This window comes from Typopeltis vanoorti, chromosome 12 (assembly GCF_054136105.1).
Source record: "Typopeltis vanoorti isolate ZY-2024b chromosome 12, IOZ_Tvanoo_1.0, whole genome shotgun sequence".
Classification (NCBI taxonomy): domain Eukaryota; kingdom Metazoa; phylum Arthropoda; class Arachnida; order Uropygi; family Thelyphonidae; genus Typopeltis; species Typopeltis vanoorti.
This window is the reverse complement of record NC_143560.1, coordinates 100363980-100385753: the sequence shown is the minus strand read 5'-3', so window position 1 is coordinate 100385753 and position 21774 is coordinate 100363980. Positions and strand designations below refer to the sequence as shown.

At 34.2% G+C, this 21774-nt stretch overlaps 2 protein-coding genes across 4 annotated transcripts in view; one reads left to right on the top strand and one right to left on the bottom strand.

Moving 5' to 3' along the window:
• Window positions 1-4639, top strand: part of LOC150101066 (xaa-Arg dipeptidase-like) — a 30624-nt gene extending 25985 nt beyond the window's left edge. Inside the window, exon 6 of the mRNA XM_090401245.1 lies at window positions 4249-4639. Within this exon, the coding sequence (XP_090257371.1) occupies window positions 4249-4553 (305 nt within the window). The 3' untranslated portion in view covers window positions 4554-4639. The remainder of the gene's footprint in view (window positions 1-4248) is intronic.
• LOC150101065 (myosin regulatory light chain sqh) overlaps window positions 1-21774 on the bottom strand; it is a 127538-nt gene that overhangs the window by 104842 nt on the left and 922 nt on the right. For 2 of the 3 annotated variants that reach the window (XM_090401395.1, XM_090401397.1), the window contains one exon: window positions 16628-16721. In XM_090401395.1, the coding sequence (XP_090257521.1) occupies window positions 16628-16648 (21 nt within the window). In that variant the 5' untranslated portion in view covers window positions 16649-16721. Of the gene's footprint in view, window positions 1-16627; window positions 16818-21774 lie in introns of those variants that run through there. The other variant, XM_090401396.1, reaches the window with a different exon arrangement.

Here is a 21774-nt window from a genome sequence, read left to right as displayed (position 1 = left end):
AGGGTTTATCCCCCAGGTTATCCTGGGGTTTTTCATCCCGCAAACAGGCAAACCGGACCCGTGTACATACAGGATACCGCCATAGAACATATAGACGAAGACAGAAGAGGAGATGGGCGCCATCTGTCTTAATTCATCGCCCAGTAGACATTCATGGCTCAGTCATGAGTGACCCAACGGTCCATTAAAGAGGATGGGAGAGGATATGATAGGAAATAGTTTTTATCAAATTTTTATGAAGTTTATTTTTAATAAAATCAATGGATAAGCGAGAAAGCATCTGCACTGTTTTATTTCTTGATTTTTAATTTTCTATTGGGTTCACTGCTAAATGAGGGCGAAACGTAAATAATAACCCATTGCTCTTGTTTAAGTGAGGTATCTGACATAGTCTAACTGCGCTTCAAATTGCTTGGGCATTTGAAGTACAGTTTGGTTGTACACAGCGTATTCTAATCACATCTAGAAATCAAGAAATGTAGATTTTTCAACTGAAAGAGAGTTAGTCAATTTCATGTGAATTTTCACATGAAATTAACTAACTATATTCACTTTTGCTCCTAGTTACGCTGGTTTACAGCGGAGAATACATACTTAACACACATGATATACTCCTAGCACAGCAATGGGTGCTCCGGAATATATTCCTAAACAATCACAAGCACTCACTCACTCAATTACTCTCGTGGACATCGCAGTAAAGAAAGAGTAAAGAACAAAGTGCACTTGTTTGATCCTTGTGAGCTGGCGGTGCAATAATTAAGGAAATCACGACACGTTCTGCACAATCTGATGACAATGTTCGATGTTCAACTAACTCTCCGGTCGAAGAAAAGCTTACAAACAGTTCCTCCGGTTGGTAGAATTCAACCTATCTTTCTTAGGGCTGCTTAGCACTGTGGATGCAAACGTCACTTCCACTGAGCTACACGGCTTGATAGAGACTTCTACGCTCTAAATATGGCATGTTGCCTTTCGCAAGTTGGCTTCTTGCTTAATTCGATCTGCAGTTTTAAGCTGCAGCTTACCACTACCTTACTTCAAGTATCTGCTCGTACTTTGGTCAAACAGAAAGGTCAGCGTTTAGCGTAAAAGAAGATCATGTTGAGGTCTGACAAAAGTCTTTATCGGAATGCAATTTCTTCCCGTCACATATTCACAAAAGTCATTTCTTGATAGGAAACCGACTTAAACTTTCAACATTTCGGCAAGCGATACTGAAAAATTAACATTCAGTACACGTCTTTTTTTTTTCTAATAATAATAATAATAATAAACTGTCTAATTCCTACTGGATGTCTCAAACCAAGCTCGCTAATTGTAACATCACATCAGCCACGTGATGAATTAATTTTTACAGTTATACATTTTGGAATATTTCATTCCATTATGAGCTTGTTTTGGCATAATTGCGACTTATCTTTACACCGATTTGGCCTTGATGCAGGGCCGAAAATTTCACAAGAAATTAAAGTCGACTTCAGCGACATCCGTTAAATGACATCATTATCTCAAGTGTTTTCATTACGCTATGAGGAAGTACATTTAAGCGTGCATGTTTCTAATTTTTTTCAAATATAAACAGAAGTTCTCTGTTGATTAGTTAATAATATAAAATTAAGTATATTTCTCAACCATATGTCTATATACTAAAAAGCCTCGGAACACCATTTCTTATCGAGTGCCACCATTTCCGTCATGGTACTGTCTATCATTGTCTATTCATATTACGAGTATTTAACGATTAAAACATAAATTTGAAGTCTTCGCTTTTTTGACCGTTGTCCTCTCAATTACCTTTTATATGTTTCTATACTATTCAGCTGTTTCGCACTATTTTTTATTTTCATTCTGCACGTCAACTTGCAGAATGAAAATAATGAAAAATATTGACGTGCAACCTGTTTAAAATGTTGCACATCAATATTTGAAACACCAGAGAACGCCCCTTTATTGATTGGGTATATTGATTCAGCCTTCATACCTACGGTGGTTCATAGAAGCATGCACTTCATGAATGCTTCGCATATATCACCTGCTCGCCTCTGCACTACGACGTACAGGTAGCATTAATGGAGAACCGAGTTAAAAATGTCCGGATGGTCTTGAAAACAGTGTTAATGCGGTAAACTAGGTTTAAAAGTGAAAGAGAAAAAAGAAGAATAAGAAGAAATGTCAACTTGATAACTTTGAAGCTCATCCCAGTAATATTTGCCTTTCTATTATTATTATTATTATTATTATTATTATTATTATTATCATCATCATCATCATCAACAACAGGCCTCCATGGAGTCAAGAGACTCATCGTGAAAATATTCCCACCAATCCTATACTCTGTTATAGTAAAACATCAACCGCTGTGTCGTCCTCACAATTTTAGCAAAATGTCCACAAAATTTCAAGTCTCTATCCTCCATAACCCCCAAATCCTTCATCTCCTCCACCTCTAAAATATGCTACTAATCCTATACTCTGCATCCTATCTTTGCTTCCCGAATTTTAAAACCTTACATTTTGCAACATTAAACTGACATTCCTACACACATTCGCCCATTCAGACAGCCTACTTAGGTTCTCTTGCAAAGCTACATCTGTCGTCTCATAACACCTCCAACTTTGCATCATCTGCAAACAACTGGATATCACAATTTAAGCCATTTCCGATGTTATTTACATACAAAATAAACCAGTGGGGGAGGGCCAAGGGGCCCGGGCACCCCCAAAGAAAAGGAAAAACCACTAGAAAAATTTCCAAAAATCTTTTCCTAATTAAAATTCATTTTTTTTATTTATGTTGTGTGCTACTTATGAATTAGCGATCACTGCAGATGCTCAGTTATAGGTCGTATGCGATGTGCAGTGTGTATTCGCAAAACGTCTACTCAACTCGCCCCCCCCCCCAAAGGTTAAATCCTGAGCGCTCGGCCCCCTCCAAGATTAAATCCTGAGTGCGCCACTGAAATAAACAACAGTGGCTCCAAAACAGATTCTTGGGACACGCCAGTAGTGAATTTCCTCTTCTGGGATAATATTCCCTTCCAATTCTTATTAGAAAGAAAAATCAAAGATCTGCAAAGCGCAGCGGCATTCTCCAAAATATAACAATCTTATCAGCCTAAAAGCATTAATAAAACTCAGAGGTTTATGAATCCATCATACCTCACCTTGAACTCAGAGACGAAGCACTCACAACTAACTCTACCAAACCATTCCACTCATTCACAACTCACAAAACAAAAAATCAAGTCCTCACAACTTTGAGTAAGAATGTGGTTAATTACACTCTTGTTCAATTTCCAGGGGATGATCTCTTGTTCTGCTACCTTAGCTAAGGGTTGAAATATTTCCTCCATAAATCTTATGAAACCATTTTACTAACTTAAATGTTTCTATCATATCTTCCCCTTTTCCGCCTATCAATCAACTCTTGAAACCCACATACTCTCAATCTACTACTGTCATAGAGCATTCCACAGACCACTCACCATCTTGGTCACTCGCTTCTGCAGCCACTTCCTTATCTCTAAGAAATCTAGGTGAGACCTGTCACAGTATTATTCCGATATGGATGTATCATTAAAAAGAGGAATAATAACCTTATCTCTGTTTGTTAGTGTCATTTCCTTCATAGTTAACGGTGATCAGCATTTATTATTTAAAAAAACATGGAAACAACTACTATATTATAGTAAAACTTCAGTTTAATATTGAAGGTCATTACATCAAGGTCATCATCTGGAGTATACATATACTCCAGATGATGACTTTGATATGAAGATCAAAGCCTCGAGTGATTATTTTGATTTATAATAAACTGATGTTTTACTATAACACGGCAGTTGTTTCCATAATTTTTAGTAATGAATGCTTGTTAGTGAGTTCTTCAATAATCAAGCAATCCTATGAACTATCCTGGACACCATAACAATATGTCCTCTAAACTTTAGCTTTCTCTATCAACACCTCCAAATTCCTAGCTTCATCAATTTCCTGGAGTAGAGTTTCATCAATGTGGTAAGCAGCTTGTAATCTTTTTTTAAATCCCAAAATGCACAACTTTATACTTTTCCACATCAACTGGCCCATTATAAATTTATTGATTTATAATTGTACATTTTTCATATAAATGAATGCGATATGCACAAAATAAATAAACAAATAAAAAAATAAGTAAATCATTAAATAACATAAAAATGAATAAAATAAAAAATAAATTAAATTCGTTTTTTCAATTTATTTTCCCAGGTATCGTATTCGAAAGTCTGAGAAAAAGCCTAGAACCGACAGCCTCAACCGATGCTGGAAATGTTTCTCATGTGATTCCAACAATTCAACCAGTGTACCGTATAGACAGCATCGATGGTAATCATACAGAAGGATTTGCGAAGGCTGCAGGCTTGGAAACTGCTCAGGAACCAACTCTGACTGCTGCAAAAGCTGTGGCTTTAACCTTATTAGATATCTTACGCTCTCCAGACCTTTTAAAGAACATTAAAGATGAATTTCAAAAAGAACTAGCTGAGGAGAAAACGAAGCAACTTAAAGTATAGCTACGTTATCAAACGAAGTTTTATAGTGCCATTTTTACTTCAGTGTAACCTTCATATCTAATAATAAATTAACTATTTAAAATCCAAGTGATGATGAAAGATTATCTCTATTATTAAACCCCTTAATAATTTTCAGAACCATTCATACAAAAAAGGAGGTGGAATATCGTATTATTAGAATAGACAGAATGCAGAACAGATACAGTAGAATGCAGTTGCTATATTAGCAAACTCTCTTTGATAATAAATAAAATATTACAAACATCAATAATGACTTTAAACTGAACACACATTTAACATGGGAAAAGAACTGCATATACTAAGAGAATTCAGTCAAATTGTATCCCATCTTAAATCTGCTGGAAAAGAAATCAAATTGTATCTTATCTCAAATCTGCTGGAAAAGAAATCTTAATTTATAGCACGATCTCTTTGAAACTGTAGTTTGAAAATGGGGAAGGGAAGAGATGTCTATGTCAAGAAGAAGCAAAGAGCAATCCCAATTTTTATCACAGTACTATATATCGTTTGGCACAGCACAATGTAGAGTCTCTCTGAGATTGCAAGTCATGTACATTTATTCAAGAATGTCATTTAATTTTCTTAATGTGAATCGCATTCGAGAAATGTTGAAAAACCTATCGTACATTAGTACCGCAGATGGGCCAAAGATGAAATAATTCCGAACCGCACACTACAGATAAAACATAAAACGTCTCTCCAACAACTAGCATGACGATCTCACAACGGGCTATGAAATTAAACACCTATTTAAGTTAAAATATTCCTTCTTCCATAGAATATACAAACCAAAATTACGAAACCTTTTTCACCAACTTATAAGTGTGTGCGTGCGTTCGTGTGCACATTTTTGATGGCCACCTTTACGTGGCCATTAAAATTACATCATACCATTACGTCATATTACATGGTAATTACATCATAACATCTGTTTGAATATAGACATAATTTTATTTTAGGCATAATTTCAATTATTTGGAGCATCGGATCCCCCGTCTTATTAACGATAAGGATGAGTTAGTTAAAAAATAAAATAACTAAACTAAAAATAAACTCCAGTTTCTTACTAATGAATGCTTTAACCAAAAGTACCAATAAACGGCACTAATAATATACTGAATCTTGGGCAAAGTTAATGTCTTCAAAGTTTGGTCTCTAGAGCAGAGTTTACGGACTGTGTAAAAATAAAATAAAAAATACATAAATAAATAGATACAATTTTTAAATATATTTTATATTTTTTCCTACACTCTTCCTACACTCCTCACGTTGCTGACGTGAGGAGTGTAGGATCTTTCTCAGACATAGCCAAGTTAGCCGGTCTTGGGCGAGGACTGTAGGGTTTTTCGCCCCAGTTTATGTGGGGTTTTTCCTTCCGCAAACAAGCAAACAAACAGCAAACCGGCCCTGAGAAGATAACGCTTCTACAGATATAGGATACATTGGGAGGCATAGGCCAACCACCTTATCCTCGTATAACGGTTGTGGTTATAATTTTGTAAATAATCTGTAGTATCAAAGTAAGAAAGAATATTTATACCATTTTAAGACGAAACAGAAATTAGAAAACTCGCCAATCACTAAAATATTACTTTCACTGTATAAGAATAAAAAATATTATGAGAATCTAAATAAATAATACATCGATCTATCCCTCTTTTACCTTTACGGTGTCGAGGGTTTCTATTCCTTATAACAGCAACCGTTATCCGAGGATACGGTGGTTGGCCTATGCCTCCCAGTGTACCCTATGTCTGTAGAAGCGTTATCTTCTCAGGGCCGGTTTACTGTTTGCGGAAGGAAAACCCCCACATAAACTTGGGCGAAGACCTGCAGTCTTCGCCCAAGACCGGCTAACTCGGCCATGTCTGAGAAGATCCTAGGCTCCTCATGTCAGCCACGGAAATCAAACCCAGGACACTCCTTTCCCAGGCATATGGTTGTGAAGCAACCAGCCACTCGGCTAACCGCGCGGACTAATACATAATAAAAATTATATTTTGTGAAATTTATCTTGCACTGCATTTACTTTTCATATATCGGTATCAATGCAATATCATTTCAATTTTCTAGCGAATAACATTTTCAGCGATCAATAGTTCGCGCGATGAATTATTCTGTAATGAATTTTCACTGCGATGAAATTTCCCCACGATGAATTTTCCCCGCGATGTCCACGCGATTAATTGTCCCCACGATGAATTGTCCGGACACGCAAAAATTAATGAATATAAAATCGAAATATCGTTTGATCTATTTTCCCCTAGTGCTATCGTAAATACTCCCTACTATTATTGAACAGTGTACGGAAGAGCATGTCAGCGACAGAGACTCGGGTCACAGTTCATCTATCTTCAGTAATCCAGGTAATGACCAATCCTAAAAACATCAAATATGTTTGTGACTGCACGTTGCTTTATAAATCAGGCAGAAGGCATCGGATGGCTCTATTTATTGTGTTTGATGCATCAGAATGGGTAAAAAGTGACTTAAGTGACTTTGAGTGTGTGATTGCCGGTGCCAGACTTGCGTGTGGCAGTATCTCACAAACGACTATTCTTCCTGGGTTTTCACGCACAGCTGTGTTTAGGATGTACCGCGTGACGTAATAACCAGACAACCTCAAGCTAACGGTAGTTCTCTAGAAGGAAACAATTGATGTATGAGGGCAGTGAACCCTTGTATCTCAATTGTGAAATTGATATAAGAGGATGGAGTACATGAGCTGATGACCATTCCGAGTCCCAATGCTGTCCACTAAGAAGAACAGGAAAATGCTGCTTCATTGAGCACATGATCACCAACACTAGACAGCTGATGACCGGAAAAATGTCACCTGTCTGACGAGTCCTGGTTTGCCCTGTATCGCGCTCATGATAGAACCAGTATATGAAGGCAACAACAACAACATGAAGCCATGGATCCTTCCTGCCAAGTAGCAACACCTCAGGTGGTGGCTAGGGTACAACGGTATGGAAAATGTTTTTCAGCTGAACACGGCCTGAATACAACAGCCTATCTTAACAGCATCGCTGATCATGTTCACCCATTCAAGGCTGAAATTTACCCATTATCAAATGAGTACTTCCAGCAAGACAATGCGTCGTGCCACAAAGCGCGTAGTGTATTGAAATATTCTAGGAACATGATAGTGAGTTTCCTTTATTTCGGTAGCTAGCTCAGTCCCCAGATCTCAACCCAATAGAGCATATCTGGGATGAAGAGAAATAAGTAGTTTGCAATAGCAACCCATTACCATCCAATCTGCAAGAATTGCGCGATCCCATTGTGATAGCATGGACAAACATCCCAGAGGACCGTTTTAGACGCCTAGCTGAATTACTGCCAGAGAGAGACGGATAGGCAATTCAATACAGCCGGCTTGCTTTTCCTCTGCTGTATTCCACTGAGGATAAATGCAGGGTAGCCCATAAGTCACGAAGGGTTTAAATATTGAATAACTTTTTTATTTATGAATTATTAATTTTATTTTGGAGATATTTCCACACCACTAGAGCCAAAAGAGAACTTCTAAGAACATTTTTGGCAAGCGAATAATTTCGTGAAGATCTGCAATTAATTGGCCATCACGTTCTCCAGATCTGATGGCTCCCGACTTTTTCCTATGGGATTACCTGAAGGTGTATGTGAACAAGCTCCAGATAATCTAACAGCTGAAGGAGAACATTTTTGCAGAAATTATGGGCTGCAGCCAGAAACATTAACAGCTGCCCGTTTTGGAAGCCGAAAATGGAAAGCATTTACGCGAACTGGTTTTTCATAATTTAAAACCCTTCTGTGACTTATGGGCTAACCTTTATTTTATGTCTGTTGATATATGTGTTCACGGTTTGCGAGATGAAAAACCTGAGTGTTCGGAATTTTCATCAATCTATGAATACTGTGAAAAAGGTGAAGCCGTTACACTTCTGTGCAAAGCGTAACTGGCTAAACTATCAAAATAAGAGAAATGGATGTAGGACCGTTGTTGGGGTATATGTCGCTCCTATATTCAAGAAAATAAGTATTTTATAAAGTTTTTTTCTTAATGGTTGAGAGACAATTTTGCCGGATTTTGCAGTTCTCTAAGCCCGCTTCTAGGCATTACCTTAGTTGCTCAATGGGTTACAACCCTGCTAGGATGCGCATTATATAAACGAATGGTAAGAACTCTTGGAGTGGAAAAGACGGTGGTCATGAAGATTTCTAAGAAATGGACAAACAATAAAGTCGCTTATTTTGGCGAAAGAGACAGCAACAGCTGTCTTTAAGACAGAAAATATTATCACACTATGAAGTTAACAAAAATATATAGGTGAATACTTTTTTTAGTTTTCCTTTCTTATCCTTTAAATGCCCAATTTTTCCTGTTAACAAACAATGAGTATAGGCATTTATTTTTTTTTTTACAAAAAAAACACTATATATATATATATATATATATATATATATGCATGGAGGTTCATTTACTCGGTTGTTAAACTAATTTTTTTTAAGAATTGAATGACATAAAAAACCGAGAGAAAAGGAAAAAGGTTTAATAGTATCACACGACTAGTTTCGTCTTTTTACAGCCTTCTTCAGGCGTTTTTATATAAAAGAAAAGAACAAGCATTAAACATTGAAGATAAAAACTGTAAACAGCACAGGAAAGTCACTATACACATTTAACGTGAAAACGTTGTAGTTAACGTATTCAAAGCTGTTCCTTCGTTGGTCACATTGTTGGGTGAATGCGGGGTATAGCATCTCGTGAGCGCCAGTATTTGATCACAGCAGAATGACAGTCTGGGAGGTTGTAGCTTAAATTATTATTTCAATGTACAGGGTTGAGGATGATTTCTCTAGATTCTACAAGTTTTCTCTCCAATTCGTCATGGCAACGGAAAATGTTGTTAGAATTATCCCAAAGGATTGTATGACTATGGTTTTCATCATCAGAATCGGCCGAAAAATGTGTGATACTATTAAACTTTTTCTTTTTCTCTAGGTTTATGTCATTCAATTCTTTTAAAATATATATATACTGTATATATATATGATAAATATATATCGAACTGCTTAATACTCACTTCTTTTAACTAGTGGAGTTACTGAGCGCGCACTTTGCAAAAGCATATCATCCAGATGGTGACATTGAAAAAGTGAAGGAACTATTAGTTTATACGGGAATTGTGATGAATGAAGTGGAGGTGACTAGTTTATTACAGAACCTTAATGTGAACACATCTGTGGGATTGGATGGTATACCCGCACGGGTCTTGCGTGAAGCGGCTAAAGAATTATCAATGCCCTTGACAATGTTGTTTAATCTGAGTCTCAGGTCTGGCTTAGTCCCGAAGGTGTGCAAAGAGGGGAAAATAGTTTCACTGCATAAAGGAGGATCCAAGACTACGGTTGCAAATTACCGACCGATCAGCATATCAGGAGTCGTTGTCAAGGTCTTAGAGAAAGTAGTCAAGGGAAAAATACAGGAATGGATTGATGAAAACGAGATACTGTACAGGGGAGAGCATGGCTTTGTGAAGGGTAGATCATGCTTCAGTAACTTGCTCAAGTTTTATAACAAGGTGACGGCTGAACTGGATAAGGGAAATGGATTTACAGTGATACTGCTGGACCTGGCAAAGGCATTTGACAGGATACCACATGGAATACTAATCCGTAAACTACAACATATGGGAATGGATATAGGGTTGGTGAGATGGATAGTTGGTTGATGGATAGATATCAAAGAGTAGTTTATTCAGGCGTAGAGTCCAAAAGACGGCCTGTGACTAGTGGTGTGCCGCAGGGTTCTGTTCTTGGACCACTGCTGTTTAATCTGTTCATTAACGATATAGGGAAAGATCTAAGTGGAACAATTCATTTGTTCGCTGATGATGCAAAGTTGGGTAGGGCAATAGTGAATGCAGAAGATGTCAAAGTCTTGCAGGATGACTTAGATAGATTGAAGTTCTGGGCTAAGGAGAATGGATGTCAATTTAATGTGACAAAATGTAAGGTTAAGCATTTTGGGGTGAAAAGATTAGCAGCAGTATACCACATTGGTGGAACTGTACTCCAAGAGATCGATGAGGCCAGGGACTTGGGAGTGTTGGTGGATAAGGAGATCAAGTTTAGGGGGCACACTGCAAAAGTAGCTAAATCAGCTCATCGACTCACTTGGTTGTTGAAAAATACATTGACGAGCAGAGACAAGCAAGTTATTGTACCTCTGTACCGAGCCTTGATAAGACCTCATCTCGATTACTGTGCCCAGATTTGGTCACCTCGGTTCCTTCTTGATGGGGAGGAGGTGGAGAGGATCCAGAGGCGAGTGACTAAGATGATAACAGGTCTATGGAATGAACCATATGAGAACAGGTTGAAGATTTGTGGGTTGCAGAAACTAGTTGATAGGCGGAGGAGGGGAGATATGATTGAGACATTCAAATTGCTAAAGGGATTCTATAGGATTAATTCAGAGGATATTTTTGAGATCAGGACTGGTGGTGGGAGAAGTAGGGGACACCTATGGAAGCTGGGCAAGAGTGTGGTTAGCAGGGGTGTTAGAGCTGGGTTCTTTACTTTTAGAGTGGTAAATGAGTGGAATAAGCTGCCAGAGTGTGTTGTGGTGCTATGACGGTGAACGAGTTCAAGACAAGGTATGATGATAGATACTGTGAGAATGTAATCGCATAGTTGTGTGAACATGATGTTTAGGGCCTCCCTTGATGAGTCTAAGGACTCCTGGAGTTGCCCGAAATAATAATAATAATAATAATAATAATAATAATTTAACGGATGTTAGTCGATTTTAGTTTAATGCATCTGAGCACACCCTCTTAACATTGTTTAGAGTATTTTTGGAGCTTCCATAACTCAGTCAGTACGGACGAAGCCCTTTGGTCGGAAAGACTGAGTTCGATTCCCGTCTATGACATAAGGAACCTTTATCAGATATTTTCGACTAAAGATGAGTTAGCGGTCTTATACGGAGGTGAAGGATATTTTCCTTCCGGAAACTCGGTTTTCATTCCTCAAATACTGGCAAATCCGTTGAACAGTTTGGGAATGATGGTAGCTTGCAGTGAACCCTGAGCTAGGAGGTCGTAACCTCTGACTAATACCTGATCTCGGATCCAAATGCCAATATTGGTATCCTGGATATTTCCATATGATAACAACAGCGTACTTTTAATAAAAATGCATTGGCGCCAGGGCCGCGCCGTGGGTAGGAGGCGCCCTTGTGCAAAATTTTTTTCAGCGCCCCCATAAAATAAGTTTCCATGAAAAAGTTTTGCGAAAAATTTTACTTTTTTAAAAGTACAAAACAGTTTATACGCATACATAAAAATAAGTTTTATTTAACAGTAGTAGAACATTGTAATCACTGAAATTCATTAATAAGGAATGTTTAATAATAAAAAGTTTCAAAAATGTTTATTCCTTAATATATAAATACAAGAATATATATATATATATATATATATATATATATATATATATATATATATATATATATATATATATATATATATATATATATATATATATATATATAAACAAAAATTACATTTATTTTAATATAAAAAGAAATATTACATAACAAATATAATTTGGATATATGCTTTTAACTATATAACAATTAGTATAAATATAGATTTATTTTACATATTTATCCGTCTTGCTTTAGCCGCCACAAAATTTTTAATAATATCTTTAATGTCTAAATGAATCCATATTATTTTCAATTGATATAATTGATAAATCCGTTAGACGCTCTCCGGACATTGTTGACCGCAAATAATTTTTTATTAATTTCAGTTTTGAAAAATTTCTTTCCCCTGATGCTACGGATATTGATAATGCTAAATAAATACGCATCACAATCGCAGTATTCGGAAACGTGTCGGTTAATTTTTTTTCGTATATATAATTTAAAGCATCCTGAGGAGCCGACTCTTTTTTAATAAAACATTGCAAAGTTTTTAATTCCTCAAATAAAGTCATACCATCAATATCGCTCCTATCTTTTAATTTGCTGATTTCTCTTATAACTTTAAATTCCTAGCTATGTTGTTTTAAGAGTATGAATCTTTCCATGACTGAAGTTATTGTCGTGTCTAAAATCGCGAAGAAAAATTTATTTTAAAATTTTGTTTGGGATCATGCGTTGTCTCATCTGATGTTTCGTAACCCAACATTTTTGTTTTTGTTCTTTTGCGAATGTCTGGAAAAATAGGATCAATATTAAGATCGTTTGCTACTTCTTTTTGCAGTTCTAATAATATTTTCAAAATATTGGTCTGTTTTCGGCGAGTATTTAATTCTTGTATAACATAATCATGATTTTCTGTAATTTTTCCTATATCAAATATCGGATTCTGCATTATTTTACTTGCAACATTACGAGACTTAAGATTTCGTACCAAACATGAACAGAGCAAATAAATTTAAACGAATAAATCTTTAAAATTAAGTTGTTTGCCTGAACTCTAGAATCGATATCTTTAGTTTCATCTTCCGTAAATTGGTAAATTTCCTTGATATTAATTTTAAGCGGCTTTATTGCTTTTACTCTACTTTCCCAGCTAGTAGCAGAAAGTGGTTTCAAATTTAAAACACGAATATGTTTTTTTAATATAGCCCAACGCTTCACAGATATTGAAAAATAATTATATACTTCCTGTATTACACAAAAAAATTTACAGTTTCACAGGATATCTTAGCTGTATTATTAACTACCAAATTTAATGAATGAGCAGCACACGGAATTAATAAAGCCCTTGAATTTATTTCAAGGATTTTTTCCTGCAGTCTATTATGTTTGCCTCGCATATTTGAACCGTTATCATAAACTTGGCCGTGTAAATCTGAAATGTTAATATTCAATAATTTTAAATAATTTTTTATAAATTGAAATAGTCCTTGACCAGTGATATCTTCTACAGATTGAAAACCCAAAAAAATGTTCATGAATTTCTGCTATATTTGTATCTTTATTTTGATTAACAAATCTAATAACAATAGAGAATTGTTCTGTATGGCTTATATCCGGAGTAGTGTCAAGAATTAATGAATAATATTTCGCCTCTTTAACCATTTCTAAAATTTTTTGTTTTATAGCTTCAGAAATTATACGGATGATTTCATTTTGTATTTTATCACCTAAATAATGAGCAATGTTCCTTTTTTGTAATGTTTGGATGCGATGCAAGTGTTCTGCCATTATCGAATCAAATTTAGCGACAGTTTCTACTAACTTTCAAAAATTGCCGTTATCATTTTCAAAAAGTTTTTGTGAAGAACCTCTAAAGCTATACACTGTCTTGATAAATATTGTATTATGTAGATTAACCGTTCTATAACAGATTGCCAATATTTTTTCTCAGTTTCGTATAATCTTTGTTGTGTGCAATCAATAATGCATTTCTTAATCAAAGACATTTTAAGTTCGCTGTATTTTGAACAGTTTTAATGTGCACGGAACTTGTCTCGTGTATTTTTAGTATATGACTCAAATGTTGCCAATCGTTACAACCGTATTCGTTAGTAAGTTGGGAATTCTGACTACCAAATATTTTGCAATAATAATAGAAAACTGAATTTCGCGATTCTAAATAAACTAAATAACTTCGTAAAAGTTTTTCTCCATTTGCTAAAGTTCGATAATAGTATGAATCGGAAAACTTGTGGCCAAACTCATCTTTGGGAAATTCTTTATTAACTGCTTGACGCGGGCAATGCTCAACTAAACAATCTCTTACTTTGGTAGTTATATGATTCGGCCAAGTACCTGGATCATTAACATTAAAATTTGAAGTTTCGTGTTTCTCTGAATCGGAATCCAATATTTCTTCTGCTGAAACTTCTGTAGACAGTCCAGTCAGGCCAGTTTCATTTTCGCGTGTAACATTTGTTTCTTCATAGTTATCTTGTGTCCTCTCTTTTTCTATAGTAAAGCTACACGGAATACTTGCTTCGTCAGAACTTTCTGTTCTTCGTTTTTTATGTGGTCCTGAAGTTAAAAATTTATTCAGCGATCCAGCCAATTTATGTTCCAATTGTACTCGTTGCAATTGTCTTTTCCTCTTTTGTGCATCAGATAACTTCTTCGGCTTTTTTTTTTTCTAGGGGTTAACACACTTGGTTAGACTTTATAATTTAAATAAGAAGGGCGTTAAAAGGTCCACCAAAATAAATAATAATTTCTGAAATTTTCCCTTAAACTTATTTTTTAACCCATTAACCGACTATTATTTTTAAGGTGAATGGCCCAAGACTGACTCTTTTTTTTTATTAAAGAATTTGATTTTTTAGATGTTTTGAATAATAAATATGCTTACATTTTAGGTATTTTTTGAAAATTAACATATATAGAGATTTAGCCACTGATTGATTTCTCAGTGATATTTATTTAATATTGTTTACTTCTGGTAATTGTTTAATAATTAAGAAATTTCTAGATATTAAAATTATTTATTAAAGAAATCAGTAAAAGGACCCCAACCCCAATGTCTTCCAACCAGAACAAGAACAAATATATAAATAAATCTCTTATTGAAAATTATTTATTTTCTAGACGGCTACCCAATATAACATAAAAATCTTTTGTTTTCAAAATAAGATAATTAACTAAAATGAAACAATTTAATTGATTTTTTAAAACTTAGAAAAAATATAATAGAGGTACTTACTTTACGTGAATAATAATCCAAATTCACAAAAAATTTACTAAACAACAATAAATATATTTTATAAAACAAAAGGCAACTGCACAGTAACACTGTTAGTGTAATGCACAAAATGAAATGATCCAAAAATTATCAACAAAGGGCCAACTGCAGTATGTGTAAACAAAGTTCATCTAAAGGGTTTTATAACTAACCTATGTTTATTAATTTAATTCGAGCCGCGTCAGCCTAATGCGCTGATAGTCTATCCCGCATATATACGGGATTTTTAGCTATGGTCCCTCAGCTGATTAATATGTTTATAATTTATAAACTATTATCTTTAAAATTTTAAAGAAATCTTATTAAAGAAATCAGTAAAAGGACCCCAACCCCAATGTCTTCCAACCAGAACAAGAACAAATATATAAATAAATCTCTTATTGAAAATTATTTATTTTCTAGACGGCTACCCAATATAACATAAAAATCTTTTGTTTTCAATTTAATTCGTTTATTAATTTAATTCGAGCCGCGTCAGCCTAATGCGCTGATAGTCTATCCCGCATATATACGGGATTTTTAGCTATGGTCCCTCAGCTGATTAATATGTTTATAATTTATAAACTATTATCTTTAAAATTTTATTTGTCTATCAAAAATCTAAAAATAAGTACACAATTAAATTCAAAGTCAAATTGTCCAAAGTCACTTAAATACAGAATACACAATACACTCAATATGTTTCACATTCAAAATTGAAATGACTCCGAAAAAAATGTAAGTGCGTGTTTGGATAAACGCTATTTCGTCTATCCAAATTCGAAACGGAATTTAAGAAAACGAACATCGTAATGTACACCTATGTTTCAGACTAAATATTTTTAGATAGATCAGTGTTTCTGAAACTTCAGATATCCGTGTACCCCTTCTTTAATTTTCATTATTACCAAGTACCTTTTCAAAATACCCTTATCAAAATAATAATAATAATAATAATAATAATAAATAAAAATATATTTCATTGTAACTGTCTGTTTTATTTGAATTTAGATGTACATTTAAACAAAAACAAATATGATTTATTTTTAATAGAACAAAATTCATAAGGATACTATACATTTTTACTTAATATAAATAATTTATCATCAATGAGATGAAATTGCTTATTTCTATATCTGCTATATTGCTCTCTTTTGTGCGTTTTATAAATCCAGTCTTTAACCAATAATCCATACTTAACAATTTGAAAGCAAAAAAATTACGGTTACTCGACTATAACTCGCACTTTTTTCCCAAAATTAAATTTAAAAAATCGTGCTGTGAAGGGGATTTTCGGAAACTAAAGTGTTCAGGAAAAAAAAAAAAAAAAAACTGAAAATGGGTATGACTTACCAAGAATATTCTAATCTCCATCACTTCTTCTGTCCCCAAGAGCGGTTTCCTTGTGTGCAATCAGTTATCTACCCAAATAGAGTCATCTTCTTTCCTATTATATTAAAAATTACCAGTAATTTAAGACTTGAGATACGTAATGAACAATCCTTGATAAATTACTAATGAAGAATTTATTACATTATTATTGTCCTTTCTGGTTTCTATGGTTACTGTTACTTCTTTGTCTAATCTCAATTGTACTTAAACAAAATTTCAAGTATGCTTGGGAGAGTAGCTTGAAGTCACTGGCGATCATCATAAATCTGTTTTTTTATTTTTCAAAATAGACTATCTAAGATTACTCAGTGCCATAAATGAAAGTAAATATAAGCAGACGGGTCAAGTGTTATGAGAATATATAAGTGAAGGGTCAAGTGTTATAGTTTATTGAATTGCGATATTAGGCTCTTTTCGATTCAAACACTTAACCCTTATCGAATCTTCACCATAATTTCCGCTAGTTCCCAGAACAATAGAGGTGCAGTAATAAAGTCCAATTACAATGCACCAACGTCTCCTTGACTATGTAGAAGTTGGTGCATTGTGAATCTCCTCCAATAAACTTAATTCATTAACGAAGAAGAAGAAGAATGAAGAAAACTTTTATACGAGCTTTTTAGGCTCACATAACAGGATAATTCACCTTCAGTTAAAAACTTGTTAACAGGTCTTATACGGATGCGAAAGAGATTTAATTCACGGAAACGCAGATTCTTCATTAAGCAAGACAAAAACAGCTAAAGAGTATACACAATTAACATACATACGTAGCAGCCTAAGTGTTTTGAAAACTTGTATGGTATGGTGTGGGCCTATGCGTAATCGTAAATGGATGGAGATAGAATGATCTTTACCAAGCAGAAATAAATTCGCTAACCTCAAGCAGAACGCAAGTTTTCACTCTCTCTTTCTCTCTCGTGCCACGTTTTAGTATACGCAGCATACATAGAAACATATAGGGGTACGGTCGATATCCCATTACGGATTTCAATCGCACTGCAAAACCCCTATGTGAACGCAACATAAAAGTTGCCTTTCGACCACTCAAATAGTTCTAGAAGGACTATAAAGATCTCCATTCTTTTGAGAAATCTGAGAGTCCAGAACATCAACCTGCATGTAGCGCAGAAAATATGTAGAACAGACTAGCCAGTCGTTCAAGCACAGAAGAGGTAACATGCTAATGACATTCAACGCATAGGTATTGTTAAATTAAGCTTCGCTACGCATGCTTCAACTGCAGATCATAAAACAGATTTCTACAACATATTCATGCTGAGTTGCTTCTTGTTACGAAAGAAGTTTCTGTTCTCATGGTAAGCTGAACAGGAACGAAGCATTGAGACTATTAGTTGCATAGAAAGTTCTTATTAAGAACTTTCTATGCAACTAATTATGCAATTCAAATTTTCAATGTCATAAGTTCTTATGACATTGAAAATTTGGACTATACAAAGTTATATAGGTTTCTAATTTCAATGATCAGGATGCGAGACACGTGACAATGATGCAATATGTAATGCGTGTATCTTTAAGATGCTGGCGGCATCCGAGCATAACACTGAAATTTCACTCATTGTTATATAATATACGAGCGAACAATATTGTATATATTACAACAGAATGTATAATATTCAATATGAATCATAATCGCGTAGAAAATTTCCCATTTGACGTGTGTAGACATCGTATGGTCACTCCCGTACCTCATCCGGTTTTGGGAGTGAAGCCTTCTGCTAGAAGTGGTAATGGTCACAGATGCCCTTTCCACATAGAGTTAGTAGGAAAATCACAAACATCCATGTCCATAGGGAAATTCGAACCCGCAGCCCCTTGGTCGGGGCGGATACGCTAACCACTCGGCCAGCCATGCCGGCCGACTCATAATCAGCAAACTTTTTTTTTTTTAAATAAGCCTTACAATGAAATACTTAATGTTTATAATTTCATTTATACTGAAACTAAATGATGATGTAACAGTTCCGAGATAAATACTGGAAAATAAAAAGTTTAATATGATATTCATGTTATTAAGAAAACTCTAGTGGGATTTCCGAAGACAGATAACGGTTATCTTTTAAACCGAATCTTACAATCTAGAAATACGTATCACAACATGTGTAAGAGGGGAACAATATTTTTTCAAAAATTCATTACCGAACCGAAAACGCTTTCTCGCATAAAGCATAAATGCTATCCGATATGACCTCAAGCGAGTTTAGAGGGAAGGAGTAGGGGAGGGATTGAGACGATTAGGTGAATCTAATTACAATTCGAGTTTTTTTATAATTATTATTTATCAAATAAACAAGAAAAATTTTCTTTCTTAACTTGTAACTTCTCCACGTGGAAATAGTCGTGATATTTTACACATCTACAAGACCTTTTTGTTGTTTTTATAATAAAAAGAACAAAATTTTTAAATAATTTCAAATAATAATAATAATAAGCGATCCGTTTCAAAGAAAACGCAACAGACAACAATTGGATAGTAAAGCGACCTATAAAATTGATCAATATTTTCTACATGCCATGTCATCCACTGCATTTTTTTAAATACCTTTCTTTAGTAGAATATATAACTTATATGGCACCATGAATTCATTCTACTTTATTTAATTTTAATTTAATTTAAAGTAAAGTTAAAATTAAGAAATGAAAAATTTTAAAAAGTTAAAATCAAAATGTAAGTTTAATTTAAGCTTATAGTTATTTTTAAAAGATTGCTCCCAAAGATGACGATTTAGCTCACGCAACTGCAGAGAGTGTACATATTGTGCGAAAAATGAGTTTTTTTTTATAATATAGAATTATTTTGCGCTAACTCTCAAAAATGTCCCGATTTGGATGATAAATTATATATGGTCACCCCTATTTCTTCGTTACATATATATGAAAAATTTTGTGGTCCTTTAAAATATGTGGATTAAACCAGCAGAAGCATTTAAGAAGGAAGTTATATATATTTTTTAAAGTCACAATTCTTTATTATGTGTCATTAATCATTTGTAACATTGGTCGTTTCGAATTTATCATATCTAAGATGGGATTTATATTTTCAATATCTCCAGAGCTATTTTTGGTCAGCCTTCTGCTTATCTATATATGTAACAAGTTAGTTAAATAGAATATTCAATAAAGGCAATTTATTTTACAGTTAAAAATAGGATCTCTTAATTATTGTTTAAATGTATAAATTTAAAATTTTTAAATTATTACATTACATTGCCCCTTAACATTACATTGACGCCATGCATAATTTAAATACAGTGTACAGTTATCTATAAATACGGAAGTGATCACACCTACAGAACACACACACACACACACACACACACACACACACATGCACGCACACACACACACACACATGCACGCACACACTAACTACCCGATATATATATATATATATATATATATACATACAAGGTGGTTCAAAATTCCACGTTCAAAACTCCTTCAGGAGTTTTCATAAAAGAAAAGAAAAAACATTAAATATTGAAGATAAAAAACAGTGAATATATATAAATATATATATATATATATATATATATATATATATATATATATATATATATATATATATATATATATATGATGAATACGATTAATACAATATTAATCGTATTCATCGGATGCTCTATATATTACTTTGTACATAATATAATTATATGTTTTCTGGAAATGATATTTACAGTCTTTTATTTTTACAGTGTCAGAATTTCGGCTAAATGTTCATCAGATAATTCTTTGGTCGTATATGAGTTGAGCAGTTTCAAAGTTTGCGATTAGTGTTCTAAGAAGGTTATGCAATGCTAAGATGTTTTCTTATCCATCGATTAGACTTATGACATCAAGGAGTCAGTACTTGTTGAACAGTTACGTTATCAAAGCGTATGAAATTTGCAACGCAAAACAGAATTAGACAGCACGCATAATTCTAAGTATTTTATCAATGTATGTAAGGTATCCAGGGTGTTAAGGGTCAAAATAAATTGAAGGGAGAAGTGAATGAAGTTATTATGTCACTTAAAAAAAGCCTTCAAGATTTTTGCATTTATTCCTACATATGTTTTTTACATAACTTTTATAAATAAGTTTTATAAATAAATTTTATAAATTTATAAATAAGACTACATTCCCAAAAATAGCAAATAGTTACTTATATCTGTTAACTTTAATAATTCAACTGAGATTTGTGAAATTTTACAAAACATGGTATTCATGTAGCCAGATATCATAGCATTGCCGAAATATGATCAATGAAATGAAAAGCACCATACGTTTAAGGTTAGACTCGCTTCTTTAAAAACAGCTCTTTTGCACTAATCTTCAGAGGAAGTAATGATCAGAGAACAGCACAGCACAACAACAACAAAACAACTGGTGGAAATTCATATTCGGTGTCTTTCCATAAGTGGATCACGAAACATTTCGAAACCCATATTGACAGTCTACTGAATAGCTTGGAATGACAGCATTTCAAGCAAATTCTGCAAAGAGATTAGGTATCGGGAAAAGTCACACTAAAAGCATCATTATACAGGAAATTATACTTATTAGCCTGTATATAATAACGTTATAATATATTATAACGTTATTAAAAAAGGATATTATTATATAATATCCTGTTATATATAAGGGTGGTAGCCAATAACAAATAACAGTAGTGCAGTTTGAAATTAGAAAATAGAATTAAATAAATGGAAAGTACAGCTTTAATGACACCGGCGTTCCCAAAACCTCTGTAAAATTTTCTGATTAGAAGAAACATCATAACAGATCACCAGCCTAGTGAGTCAAGAGGATAGCAAATCAGCTCCAACTAAGACTGGAATATCTTTAGGTAAGAGGTAAATTTCTTCCTCCATTGGGAGGCTACTCACCCTGCTTACTAATGGTTTACAACCTTTCGTAAGCGGAATTGCATTTAAAAAAAAAAAAGCTCCACAGACATCTTCAAGAGAGTATTTTGAGCAACGAAATCGCTGAGACGGATTGTACAAAATTATGCTTATCCACCATTCCCAGTTCCCAATTAATTGGGTGGAAATCACAGAACGCGTGTACAGTTGTTTCAGAGACTCTGAAATCAGAGTACAACA